Raw genomic sequence first — 14,764 nt, 5'->3', positions numbered from 1 at the left:
GTAGCTTTCTGAAAGCTGTGTCCTGGTGCTCCGACCCTTCAGAAGGCCACAGTTTAAGGATGAGGGCTACAGATAGGGAACGCATAAGTTGCTGTTTTTTTAATCCCATAGCCATAGCCTGTGAAATATTTAGGGTTTAGAACAGGGCTTGGCAAACTATGGGGCTGTTTTTGTAAATAGCATGTCATGGGCACACAGCCCCACCGTCTGTGTATATCACAGCCTGGCCCACACACACACCAAACTGAGAATTACTTTGCTGGTGATAGAGCAGAGAAAGGAGTGCAATGCAGTTAATTCTTTCAATTAGACTGAAACAGGACAGCCTTTAGAATTAAGAGCCGAGAGTTCTAATCCTACCCATTTTGCCATCTTTTTAGCTTAGCAGGTCATTCAGTCTCTCCAGTTGTACAGTGCTCACCACAGTCCTTTCTGGTTCTCAGAGTCCATGATTCTAAGTTATTCTTACTGATCTCAGTATGGTAGGTACGTGCACCTCCACTCCTGAAAGCGCAAATATATGTTATGTACATATGGTGACCACTTTACTGGATTTGACAACAGGTAAAGACAATGGGTTATAACTGTCACGTATTTTAAGAGAATCAAATAGCCTTTGTGTTTGAGGCAGAGGGAGTATTTAGTTCACTTACAGTCTCATTTTCAAATACCAGCTCACTGAAATTCTGAAATTGAAATGCTATCTGCAAGATAGATTCACATCTGCAGATTTTAACTCTTCATAAGTTTTCATTATTTTTCTCTCTATTGTCTGTTACTTCACTGAGCTATGAAGCTAGTTTTTGTCCAGAAAAATTCTCTGCTGCTTTTTAAAAGATTATTAGTCATTTGTTTTTAAAGATTAACCCAGTTTATAGCTTTAGGAATCCAGTTTGAGACGGGTTGATTCATGTCTTTGTGTCTCCGTAGAGGACATCCCAGACTCTCCATCCAGCCCGGATTCCCCTAAAGTCGCTCTTCTTCCGCCTGTCCTGAAAAAGGTTCCTTCGGACAAGGAGAGAGATAGCCAGGGCAGCCCACAGCCCAGTCCCAGGACGTTTTCCCGGGAAGGTAAGACATTTTTTCTCTGAGTGAGCTCTCTGCAAGGAGAGTCATTTCAAGCGGAAGGAATTAATCTTTGACTCAGCTTATATCCTAGAGTTTGTCGGTCAGCTCAGCGTCCCTTGGATTAAATTTTGGAACCAGTGCAGTACTTTGTTCAGAAACTTGATTCAACATTGTTGGTGACACTGGGTCTTAAAGGAGGACCATATACAGGGAATGAAAGCGTAACGGAGACACTCAGCCCAAAGTTCTTTGTAATAGTAATCTCTAGATGCTCCGGAACTGACTCCCAGTGTATTAGAAGTGCACACACATTGTTTTGTGACTCATTTGGTTGCTACCTGTAGGTTTCTAGGTCCCATCGCTGCTCAAAAGAGCTCCCCCTGGTTGTCAATCACCGTTGCTATGGTTCAGGAGCGGCTCACACAGGCCTGGGAGACCCTGTGGCTTGTTAGCTCGCTCAGTCGTGAGGTCAGATGAGCCTCATTCTCAGAAGTGTGTCATCTGCATGGATGCTCTCAGCGCATCATGGCACCGGTGTGTTCCTTCTAATTTGCTGAGGTGGGAGCAGAACACGGTAGTCCCGGGACTTGAATCTCATCTCCCAGAATCAGATCAAATGTCGGTATCAGTGGAGGCAAGGTGTGTTCGGGGTGTCTTCCGCACCCCACCAGGTCTTTCCCCCACTCCTCCCATTCTGTTCAATGCACAGTTGCCTTTAGGGTTCTGTCCTTCATAAAGTGTAATGTAATTGCCATCTCTAAGCCCCACCTATAAAGAAATTCTGGAGCCATCGTCACCCATGTCCAGATAGCTCTCAGTGTGGTTTGGAGTTGCTTGGTTTTATTTTATTGTTTGATGCTTTAGAATTCTTTGACGCTTTAGAATTCTTTGACCGCTCTGACATCTTCCTCCCTTGGGCCATTTTCTTTTATTCATGATGGACTTGGGTTGAAGTTAATAGAAAGTGTTTGTGAGTACTGTCTTTGTTAATTGGGAGTCGAATGAAAAATAACACAGCCTGCTTTCTCATCTCCATTCTGCAGATTTACTTGGTGGGTACAAGCTTCACTCACCTATTGGCTATAAATTTAAAAAGGTGGGGTTTTTGACCAAAGCTGACAAACCACTTCTGTCAGAGAAACTAAAGCCGTGAACAATGGCTGACACCTATGGTCATTTCACACGGGGTAATCAATAAATACAGGGCTTGGTATTACAGCCACGGTCTCTGGAAGTCTTGGTGTAGGAAGAGGAAACTTCGGTGGTGCCAGGTCAGAGAGACTGGAGCCAGCGAGTGTCCCTGATAGGACCACTCACACCACACAGCCCCACCCCTCATTTGCCCTTCTTTTTGCAACTGCTGACTTTGCATCTTTACTCATAAGGAAGCTTTGAAAATGCCTGAGAGAATTTTGTTGGAGAGAAATGGGGAGGCATGGAGGGGTGGTAGGGGTAAGTAGGAATGCTCACCTCATCAAAAAGCCATTGGAAATATGGAAGGATTAAAAAGAAAGGGGGAGAAGGTTGAACAAGAAATAATCGCTTAACATTTTTGAAAAATGATGTTTTCTAAGACGCCTGGCTATATGATCAGACAAGGCCTAGAGCCACCCACCAGCCTCATGAGTACAGCACGTACCATGGAGCCTCTAGTTAACGAAGTGGGTGAAATACTGGTGTGCCCGTTGCTGCTTTGAAAAATTCAGGTGTTCTTTCCCCAGGAACTCAGGAATGAATGAGTTGCTTCTCAAACATTTCATAGCTTCAGGGATAGACGTTTGATTCCCTTCCTCACTCCCCCCAGCAGCAAATACGTGACCCCATCTTTCCAGCTAAAGACTGTAGAGCCGGGGAGACCGTTGCTTTCCCCTCTGGCATCCAGGATAAGTTAGTTTGTCACCGAGATCATTCTGATGGTGTCGCTTGATACTGCAATTGGACTGAAAATCTAGGTGAGGTCTGAGCACGGTCTGTAAATGTCTGAGGTGGTAATATTTTGACTTCAGTTTATTTTTCAGCTTGTCCACTAAGCTGGCCCAGGAAGGAGAGCCCTTGTGAGCCCTCTCTTTTTCTTTAGAAAAATGTTCCTGCTGTGCTCATTCCTATTTTCTTGTACATTATTCATGCTGGTTACTTCATTTCCTTGTTCTGTGCCTCCCTTTGGACTAGCGTGCCCAACTCATTTCTGAAACAGGTAAATGGCTGTGATTCTTCTGGATTATTCCATAGTGAATGTGACTTTCGTTAATCCATCTTGGGATCGAAATGGTAATGCGGGGGCCTTTTTATTAGTATCTTTTGGGGGCAGACTCAGCGCTCACCTCATTTTGCACGACATTTCCATAATGTTGGCTGTTGAATTCTGTAGATAATGGTATATCTGTTCAGGACCAACACTGGAGGTTCCTTGAATCTTAAGTGGGGTGGGTAAGCTGATATTTAAGTTTTATATATTAATATTTTTTAATATTAATGTCAACATGATGTTATTTGCTACTACAAAGGGTAAAATGAATCCCTTTTCCTCAGTAGTGCAAAGAGGAGATTATTACAAAAGGCATTCAGATCATGACAGTGGCAAGCCTTCCAGTAGAGGGAAAAGACCTTCAAAACTGTACTCCACCATTGCAGAAGAGGAAGTGAATGCAATTGGGCACAGGAGGTCACAGCCAACAAATGGTTAGAGTCTTCAATTATCATCCCTCACTGTCCCAAAGCTTATGAACTGGCACTAACAAAAACAAACTTTAATTGAGTAACTTCTATCCTGGGGCTGGGTCAGGGATTATTCATAAACTGTTTTTTTTTTTCTAAATGGCAACAGGATGGTCCTTCCATTGGGGGCAAAAAGTATTGACTTAAAAAATCTAAATTTAGAAATTCTTGTGAGGAGGATCAAGTTACTTTGGAGTATGGTGACTTGTCCTTTCAAATTTCTGTGATCGTGGAGGTTTATTTTTATATTCAGGGTCATGTCTCCTATTCTCTCCCTTTCTCTCTTTACTCTTCTCTTGGATTTCAACTGGGATGGGGTCAGAAATTCTTAGAGTAGCACAGTTTACCCTTTAGAGAATGTTGGTCTAACACCTTACCTTACACTCTTTTAGGGAAGGATGCACGTGATCTTTTAGCAGACATTTTATGACCCTTTAGTAAGAAAGGAAAAGTACCAATTAACTTTTCAACCTCTAGGAACAATCTATACTATTTTACAGCAGTTACTCAATAACTTCTCTCTGCCGTTTGACACTGTAGTAAATTCTGTAAAGTTATTTTCAGGTGAGGACAGTCCCAGGAGAGAAAAAGGAGACATTTTAAATCAGCTTTCGTCTCCAATGGGAAATTTTAGAATAAGCACTGCTGATTCAGAGAGGAAATGGCTTTTCTATGACTATTCATCATCTCCCTGGTTAATAACTTTTTATAAATATGACTTGAAAAGTCTTTTAAAGGAAATTTTAGAATCATAAAAGAAAAAGAATATAAAATTCTGGTATGTGAAATTTCCTTAAGGGACTTTTTCCCTTAGAAGAAGGCTTTTATTTCTTTCTGTAAAACTTTATCGAGGTTAACATATGAGTGTCTTGGCTCCAAGGATAAAGTGCCCACAGCCACACAGTCTGGCCATAACCCCACATCCCTCAAGAGGGAAGGGCACTGGAAGTGACCTTATAATAGGGATAATTTCCCTTTACTTTAAAAGGCTAAACCATTCTCAAACTTTAGCACTTGATTATTGATGATAAACCTTTCCCACCTTAGAGCTTAGTAGCCCAGTGAGTTATGATTTCTCAAGTAGGAACTATTGTCTTTGAGGACTTTCCTCAACAGATTTAAACACAAAAACAACAAAGAAAACATCTACCAGCCCCCCACGAGCAACAGCCTTTGGAATCAGCCTTCTTGGCCAGTACTGTTGGATGAGCCATGTACTCTGACTTGCCTGGTGGCCTGGGGCACACTAGCCACATGACAGGGTGGAGTTAAGGACATGCCCACCACATAAAGCAAAGTCCGTAGTCTGTAGATACGCATGGACCATTCTGTCTGGGCCGAGTAGCACTTGCCCTAGAGGAAACCAACCAGCTTGGTCCTTCACTTTTAAAGTACTTCCTTTGTGGTAGGTGTGTTCATAGACACACGGTTACAGTAACTCTTTTCCCTGCAAGAGATTTTCTAAGAAAATCCGTTGTCTTCAACTCACAGAAAAATTACATAAATGAACACCTAAGACACTTATTTTCTGGAGAGAATTAATTCTTAGAGTATATGAAATCAGAAGTTCTGTCTCTATATAGTGCCTCTTTTGATAAGGACACCCAAGGTTACATAGATGTTTCTAGATTTTGGAAATTTACATTTGAACTATTGCATCAGTTGACTCATATCACTTGTTAGTAACAAAGCACCCTTGATACAAAGTAATGTTCCTTCTTCAAGAGGCCACTAGAGCACTTTATACAACACACAGACGAGGAGCCCGCCTGCCGAGTACCACATGGATCAGCCAGCGAGGCTCTGAGTTAAACTAAGATGAAGCCAGAGATAAGCCAAATCCTAGACAGGCAAGAAATTCTGTGTCTCTCTGATTTTTTCATGACCTCTTTGTGATGGGCTGCATCAAATTTTGATGGAATTAAATAGGACCATCTTGATTTGCTTTGCTGCCTTGATTTCTTGAACTATGGACAGGAAACCAAAAGTGTAATTTTTATGGGAGCTTCAATTAAAGTAATTTTATGTATAATATTTTAATCCTGTTTTGTTAGTGCCGATTCCCAGCACTTGTCTTCACCCCTGAGAACTGCGTAGCAGTCTTTCTGAATAGTTTCCTGGTTAACAAATAGCATTCAGCCGAGCAATTCTGTTAAACCACGGTGTGTACTCTTCTTTAAGAACAGCTTTGTTTATGCTAAAATAGCTTTCTTATTTTCCTAAATCATGTATGCGTGAAACAGAGGCTATTGTTCTCAAAGCATGCTACCTATTTTTATCATGATTATTATGTTTTAATTGTGTGGCTATTTTAATATCGATGTGACAGGTAAAATGCTTACTTTCTTTTCCTGGTAGTACTTGTAACTGCATCAAGTGATATGCATTTCATATCATTTCCTCGCTACGTTTACTCATAAGCTGTGATGTTTTCATTAGCGTATGTCCTGTTTTCTTGAAGAAAATAGTTGGTTTTGGCTTTGTATGCATTGTAATGTATTCTATTTGTACAGGCCATCTTATTATGAGATTCCTTTTATGTATATCACTTGCTTCTTCCATAATTCAACCTATAGCCAACAAATATTTGGCTGTGGCTTATTGTCTGTAAGCCAGTGCTCTGTTCCCCATTTTTCACCAGATCTGGGTTCTACTACCCCTACGTGAATTCTTCAAAAGAAATTTAATGGTTGGTTGGCACTTTGGGCCCTTGCCAGAAAGTATTTAAAAACCAGGGCGACTACTGAGTACTATTTTAAGATCATCATGTTTTCTCCTGGGAAATACGGAGGTCAGTGGAGCTTAAAATGAAGAAAAGCTCAAATTTTTATATGAATCTGTAATTCTGAATTTATATGCACATTTCAGAAGCTTTAAAATTACCATATATATGTATTTGCATATATATATACGCAAAATCAGAGCATCTTCAAGAATGACAGATTTCACATTTGAGCCTCTCTAGGCCAGTTATCGCTGCTGTAGACAGGATATGAATATACATGGAGTGTCTGTGTTGAACACATTGCCTGTTTACTTACTCAGGTATCTTTTATAATTTTAGTAGTACCTGGAACAGTAATAAATATGTGTACAGACACATATATAGAGATGCTCCAGCACTTTAATGCTTGACTTTATACAGTATAAAAGAAATTAGATTGTTTTACTGCACTACTTCAATGTAAGAATTCACACATTAAAGCAGGCTGCCTAAGAGTCTGAATTCAGAAATACTGAACCTACTTCAATATAATTGTAATTAACATCCTAATCACATGCGATCAAATAATGCTGCCTACAGGCTGGAAAACAAGCTTGACAAAGAACATCCCCCCTACAAAGTTGTTTGCACTAGTGATCTGGACTCATACTGTGTGCTTTGGCTTCCAAACTCAAAGTTAGTTGTGCAACTAGTTCCTTGATCTCACCATGCCTCAGTTTTCCTATCCAAGAAAGGTGCCTCTACCTATGATACAAAGAAAATGTCAGCCTGGTACTAGACTTACTGTCACATTCACAATTGGTGGAGTTAAATCAATGACAGTGAATATTTTTAGAATAAATGTTTAGATAATGGCACCACCCCTAGTGAACTGCTTTGACAGCCCCCCAGAAAGAGCATGTTATTATTCCTCTCAGTGACTATGTCGGACAAATTAAAATTTTTGCTTTCATGACTGGTACCAACTCAGAAACCAGCCTGTTAACTTGCCCCCCGCCCACCCCCCATCCCTGGAGGACTCAAATACTAGTGTCACTTGGATGGAGGCTAAAGGACAATCTTACTTTTTGCAGGGAAGATTCCTGTGTTGGATTTCTCTCAGTTTCGCTTAGCCCTGGGTCCAGGGTTCTTGGTTCTTATCTGTGACAGAAACATATTTGATTGCATGAATTTCTCCATTTTTAGAGAGTAGTCTGATGTCATATCGTGTAACATCAGTTAGACCTGGGATTTCGAGGAAGCCTAAAATATTGGGAAGGATGAAAAGTTTTAATCTAAGAATAAAAGCTATTATGTTTGTTCTGAAGACAAATGAGCAATGCATCACCATACTTATTTCTTCCTTAGAGCTTGTAGTGTTGGAAATTTTTGAGTAATACTTATTTTAGTTTTAAAATGAATGAATAAAATTTCCTAGCAGTTTTCACTAGTAATGCTCTGCTATGAGGTTACATTATTTATTGCACAATATTTCAAGATGAAAATATTATAAATTTTCTCTATTAACTCCTGTTCATAATACACAAGTTGAGAACTTAAATACTTTGAGTCTTATGGAATACTATCAAATTGGCTTTGTGATAAAGGGCAAACTATTTATAGAAAACTATTTATAGAAAATTATTTACTTTTCCAAAACCTGGCTTGTTAACAACTTTCAAAGGACCAAACAAACACATTTAATTTTTTTACCCAGTGCAAGCTAAAAAATAAAAATCAATATATATCGTTTTTTCATTGCTTTTCCCCTCCATCTGAGAATTTGCTCAAAGCTGTTGGGTAAAAAGAAGTCAAAAAAATTTTTTAAATTACTTACTTGTATGGTGAGATTTGAAAGTTTATCCTTTTCAGAATTGAGTAATTTCAATTTAATGTAATTAACGAAACTTAAATTTTTATTGTCTAGAGGTCAGAATCTGGCCCCCACAGCAGGAGTGGCAGGAGAAGTACTTTATTATGTTTGCATTTTGACTATTAGGTTTCATGAGCTTTCACTTCCTGAAACACCATTCTTTAGCAGAGTAAACATTTGATTAGCCAAGATGAGTTTTTTTAGCATAATGCTAACATCGAAATGATTAGAAGAATCAAATGAATCCTCTTGCTTTTTCCAGGACTATGTTCCTGGTTGGATCATTTAAACTTCTGAGTAGTGAGGTATCTGTACTCTTTCAAGCCACACAAAGTGCATGGGTTTGGTATTTTTAGCTTAAGTGGTGTCTCTACAATAGACTTGGTGAGTAATATTTAATAACCCTTAACAGTCATGCTGGAGTGTGGCATCTGAACCTTTCCCAAGGTATAGTAGCAGTGAAGCTATGATCTAGTTGGAAAGAACATGGGCTTTGGAGAAAGATTTGGGTTAAATCCCGATTCCAAGTTTTATGGAACCTACCCCGTAGCTGTGAACAACAGAGCGCCTGGCAGGACACATCACAAAGGCTCAGTCCGGTGATTGTTCTCTCATTGCTTTGTAGAGACCCAGCAGACCCTTCATATTTATATGTGATCAAAACAGGCAACAAAAATGGCAGTTCTTTTACCTGGAGGCTGGTTCCTAGAGGATTGAATATAGGCAGTATTAATTCATCTCTACAAGACTATTCATTTCCTAGCGAGTGAAACTGAATTTTCTAAGACATAGAAAACCCTGACAAGGATTACTAGGGCCTCTGCTTATAACCCGTCCCTGAAGCAGGGCTGGCCAACCCTAAATGGTCCACCTCAGGGCTCTGCTTCCTGTGCTGCATGAGGGGGCAGCTGTGACTGAGGAGCTCACCTGGGGCACAGTGGCTTCAGTGCTCCTCCTTCCTGGCCTCTCCCTTCGCTCCCACCCACACCCTCACCTCCTGGGGTCCTTGCCCTCAGATGGTCAACCACATCTATGAGAGGCTCACCCTCTCATAGACTGGGGTTTTTGTTTTGTTTTGTTGGTTTGTTTTTAATTTCTGTCTAGAGTCTTGACATGTACTTGGCAAGTTGCTTTTGAGCAAGTTCATCCCGAACCCTCCCACTCTTCAGGGCCCCTGCATCTCACCCCATTACTGCTCAGGCCACTGGCATCTTCTTGTTCATCAACTATAATGACTTCCTTGCCTTTCTGTTTCAGTGTCCAGGAGAAGCTGGGGCCAGCAGGCCCAGGAGTGTCAAGAACAAAAGCAGTGGTCCTCCAGTAAAGATGGCCAGCAAGGCAGCAAATCCAGTGACTCTGGGGAAGAAGCAGAAAAAGAGTTTATTTTTGTGTAACGGTCACCCACGTAGAAGTCTTACCGTGTGGGGTGCGTTTGCTGGCCATCAGAGAGGAACCAAGGGCAACACCTCTTCCTACTTCCTAAGCATCTTCTCTTGGTGCTTTTTCCTTTGTCCTTCCCCACCCCACCCCCCCTCACCAAAACTGAGACAGATCCATCTCTCGGTAATCAAAGCACATGTCTGATCTTCTCCCAACCCTTAGCATTTGATTTCTATGCATTTCTTCATATGCCTTCAGTGAATGCCAGCAATTATCCCATGGGCCCTACTTGAATTTCTCTGAGGCAGCTACAGTTTGCCCTGTAAGATGAGTTTTGGGAGGTAAACAAAGTAACTGGACACAAACTCACAAGTAACACCATCCAGCTGACCCTGGGGTACTGCTGCACGTACCTGTGTCAAATCTGCACTTGACTTGATAGAGCAATTTATTCTTGATGTATGTAATTGCACACCGTAATTATATTAACAGAGCACACTAATAATTTGTATAAATTATATATATTAGATCTTGGGTATGGTTTTTGCATTCTCCCATGGGGAACTTCTTCCTTCCCGATGTGGAACTGAACATTTTAACTTGGTCTGGTGACCTCTGTGATACCATCAACAAGCAAGTTAAGAACCGAGTGAAAGGCCCGTGGCTGATTCTACCATGTGCCCAGATTAATGTATATAGTTGACTGGAATGAGGTTTTATGAATATTCGTGTTTTTTGAAGGCCTTTAATTTCTGTCTGCATATTAGCTTTTAACGTGTGATTGAGAATACTTTGACACCTGTAAAAAAAATCAAACTACTACTTTTTAAGACATTTCACAAATATTCACTTACATTACACGCTGAAGGTATTTTATGCATATGTATATTTATACCAATAAAATGATTTTACAAGTGGAATTGTGACTTTCTCCAGTGACTCTTTTAGTGAGCATTGGCTTGTGATGAACTTTGTTTTCCAAAAATCCACAATGACCACAGTTCCCAGATAATCAAAATCCTATTACATTCCAAATAAATGCAACTTGCTAATTCCATGGCCTCCTCTCACCTTTGGCCAAAGGATGAAATTCATCAAAAGGTTATATTATGAGTGTCCAAGAGAGACCACTCAGGCCAAATGACAGGGCCAGATGATGGAGTGGGGGCCTGAGTCGCTCAGAAAATACCAAGGCACTGTGAGATGAGGCCAGACTACTGCTAGGAGGGGTCTGGGAGTCTTCACCTAAGTTACAGACCATGGTTTTCCTACCGGTGCCGTGTGCAAGCCCTAAACTACGAATCAGCCTATCAGTAATTCACACCTCATCTCAGTTATACCAAACAGGGGCTGAAAAAGCCAGGAATCACTTTGTTTTGAGGACGCTTCGTTGTATGGTTACATTGGGCAGGCTGATCTTCCAAATGTATTTTTCCTTAGTTTAACATTGGTTGGTCTGGGTCTACTTTGCAGAGCCCATTGGCCAGCAATTGGGCAGGCATGTGTCAGGTGTTGGAAAGAAGTCAAACTGCAATTAAAAAATGGCCACTGAAAATCCAGGAAGAGGATAACCGACACCTGGTTATTTACGATGGGGAGCTCCACCTGTCTCCACCTGTGGTAGAAAAGATGTTCTCATGCGTTTGATCCTGCCCCATGCTGGCTTGTTTCCCCGTGTGATCCAGCTTCTGTTCAGGATCCACTTTAACACTCTCCATTTGCAAAATAGTATTCCCAGAGGAAATATTGCAAACTTGATGGGAAAGCAATGACTCATTTCTTTTTTGTGAAAGAAAATGTATGGAAAAATTACAACAGAAAATCTAAGGAGGCAGGGCAGCCCTGATTTTTCAAAAATGTTGCACCTGTCCTCAACCCCTAGTGTGCAAATCCTAAATTGAGATGGCCATGAAAAGATTTAGTATTTTTTTTTTTTTTTTAATGTGGTACGTGGGCCTCTCACTGTTGTGGCCTCTCCCGTTGCAGAGCACAGGCTCCGGACGCGCAGGCTCAGCAGCCATGGCTCACGGGCCCAGCTGCTCCGCGGCATGTGGGATCTTCCCAGACGGGGGCACGAACCCGCGTCCCCTGCACCGGCAGGCGGACTCCCAACCACTGCGCCACCAGGGAAGCCCAAGATTTAGCATTTCTTACTTGCTAGATTAAAAGCACTGCCCAGGTGTGGCCCTGCTGTAGAAACCATTTGGAGTTCATTCTCTGCCTGTTCCTCTTTTTTCTTCAGAGCAAGAACATTAACCAACACCTTCTATAGATTGTTGAAGGAGCCCAGTGAGAGGTCTTGGTAGAATGCTCTAGATTATTTGTCTGACCCTCATGTCCACTCTATAAGGCGCTAAGGAAATAGAGGTTTCAGACCCTCAAGGGTTGTCACTGCTGTGTTTGGAGTCCTGCTCTTCCTAAGATATGCAGTCAACTAGAAACCTGCATTCCCGACTCTCATTTAGCCCAGAACCCAACCCCTTAGCCAAATTGCTGAAGACCAGAACCGGGCCAGAACCCAACCCCTTAGCCTCCTTAACATCATACACAAAAATAAGCTCAAAGTGGATTAAAGACCTAAATGTAATGCTGGATATTATAAAACTCTCAGAGAAAAACATCGGCAGAACACTCTGTGACATAAATCGCAGCAAGATCTTTTTTGGTCCACCTCCTAGAGTAATGAAAATAAAAACAAACAAATTGGACCTATTGAAACTTACAAGCTTTTGCACAGCAAAGGAAACCATAAACAAAATGAAAAGACAACCCACAGAATGGGAAAAAATATTTGCAAATGAAGCAACTGTCAAGGGATTAATCTCCAAAATATACAAACAGCTCATGCAGCTGAATATCAAAAAACCAAACAACCCAATCAAAAAATGGGCAGACCTAAACAGACATTTCTCCAAAGAAGACATATAGATTGCCAACAGACACATGAAAAGATGCTCAACATACAAATTATCAGAGAAATGCAAATCAAAACTGCAATGAGGTATCACCTCGCACCAGTCAGAATGGCCATCATCAAAAAATCTACAAACAATAAATGCTGGAGAGGGTGTGGAGAAAAGGGAAGCTTCCTACACTGTTGGTGGGAATGTAAATTGGTGTAGCCACTGTGGAGACCAGTATGGAGGTTCCTTAAAAAACTAAGAATAGAGCTACCATATGATCCAGCAATCCCATTCCTGGGCATATATCTGGAGAAAACCATAATTCAAAAAGATACATGCACCCCAGTGTTCACCGCAGCACTATTTACAATAGCCAAGACATCGAAGCAACCTAAGTGTCCACTGACAGAAGAATGGATAAAGAAGAGATGGTACATATATACAATGGAATATTACTCGGCCATAAAAAAGAATGAAATAATGCCATTTGCAGTAACATGGATGGACCTAGAGATTATCATACTAAGTGAAGTAAGTCAGAGAAAGCAAGACAAATATCATATGATATTGCTTATATGTGGAATCTAAAAAAGGGGTACAGGTTAACTTATCTACAAAACAGTTACAGATGTAGAAAACAGACTTATGGTTACCAGGGGGTAAGGGAGAGGAAGGGATAAACTGGGAGACTGGGACTGACATATACACCTACTATATATAAAATAGATAACTAATAAGGACCTACTGTATAGCACAGGAAATTCTACTCAATACGCTGTAATGGCCTATATGGGAAAAGAATCTAAAAAAGAGTGGATATATGTATATGTATAACTGATTCACTTTGCTGTACACCTGAAACTAACACAACATTATAAGTCAACTATAATAAAAATTTAAAAAATAAAAACTATAAAGGTTTTTTTAATAAAATTTAAAAATCCATGCTTTGAAGCAGCCTGGCCCTCACCTCTCCTTCACAGTACAGGCCTGGGGCTGGGCAAACTGCTCAGCGAGCTGTTTTACTGGAGCCTCCCAGCCCCCTGCAACTATAGCTACACACATACCCCATGTGACACAAAGCTGAACACAGGAGAAGCTTGATTCACTAACATGGGCCATCAGTTTCATCTGCTGGTAACATAATTAACGTATATTAAGATCTATGTGATGTCTGTCTCACATCTAGACATGGGAAAGCAATGAATTTGGCTTCTGTGGATCAGTCAGCACCTGCCCGGAGCCAGGGTCGTCTGCCTGGGGTTTGGAATGTTGATCACTGCTGGCCACCATCCCCCAAATTGCCAAGGTTCAAAATGTAGAACAAGGCACGTGAGACCCACACACTGCATCTCAAGATTTCTTAGTCTAGGGTCAGATTTTTACCTTGTTTCATAATCACACCTTGAATTTGTAGCTTCTTTGGTGAAGGAAAAATTTATGAATTAGATGCTCTCCCCCGTTAGAGATTTCTCACACTAGGTATCCCTCCAAGGGTAATATCCATGCTGCCATTCAATGGTGGCAAATATAACAGAACTAGCGTGATACATCCATACTTTCTGATTTCAGCTTGCATTAGATTTAACTCAGAACGAGGCTGTCACACTGTTTGCACCGTTTACACTGTGGGCCTGTTTCATGCATCCATACCCAACCCACTACTTCGGGATTAGGCACAACGCTGCACCTCCTTGCCATACTGTGATCATGAAGTCTTTTTTGACAATAAAAGCCTACATTTAACCTGTTTCTTAAGGTGTGAAGGAATTATCTCAAAGACAAATATTGCCAAAGTGGCAGACACTCCAAGTTGGTTTTCATGTGATCAGAGCAGCCTGGCTGGATGCAGAAAAACCACTGCTGGGAAGATGTGCTTTGACCTCCTAGACACTGAATCCCTGCAGAGAATTCAGAGGTGTGCTGTACACGGATTCTTCCGTAGAACAGGGTCCTTACCCATGGCAGTAATCATGGAGGAGGGAGCCCTGGAACCGGGCCTGCAGAGTGGGAGGTGTTGGTACAGGGGGCAGCTCATGTTAGGGATGTTCCTACATCCATCCAAGGGGTCAAGAGATCACCGTCTTCTCTCAGGTCCTCAGAGGGGAGAGTAAAGGCAGG

The 14,764-nt window shown here is 41.3% G+C and overlaps 1 protein-coding gene across 4 annotated transcripts in view; it reads left to right on the top strand.

Moving 5' to 3' along the window:
- Positions 1-10,654, top strand: part of CARMIL1 (capping protein regulator and myosin 1 linker 1) — a 323,730-nt gene extending 313,076 nt beyond the window's left edge. For 2 of the 4 annotated variants that reach the window (XM_032647357.1, XM_032647355.1), the window contains 3 exons: positions 931-1,071; positions 3,598-3,747; positions 9,618-10,654. In XM_032647357.1, coding sequence (XP_032503248.1) covers positions 931-1,071; positions 3,598-3,747; positions 9,618-9,754 — 428 coding nt within the window. In that variant the 3' untranslated portion in view covers positions 9,755-10,654. The remainder of the gene's footprint in view (positions 1-930; positions 1,072-3,597; positions 3,748-9,617) is intronic. The other 2 variants (XM_032647356.1, XM_032647358.1) reach the window with 2 other exon arrangements.
- Positions 10,655-14,764: the final 4,110 nt, after the last annotated feature.

The sequence above is a fragment of the Phocoena sinus genome, chromosome 11, assembly GCF_008692025.1.
Source record: "Phocoena sinus isolate mPhoSin1 chromosome 11, mPhoSin1.pri, whole genome shotgun sequence".
Classification (NCBI taxonomy): domain Eukaryota; kingdom Metazoa; phylum Chordata; class Mammalia; order Artiodactyla; family Phocoenidae; genus Phocoena; species Phocoena sinus.
The sequence above is the reverse complement of the archived record's forward strand: the minus strand, read 5'-3'. Positions and strand labels throughout refer to the sequence as shown.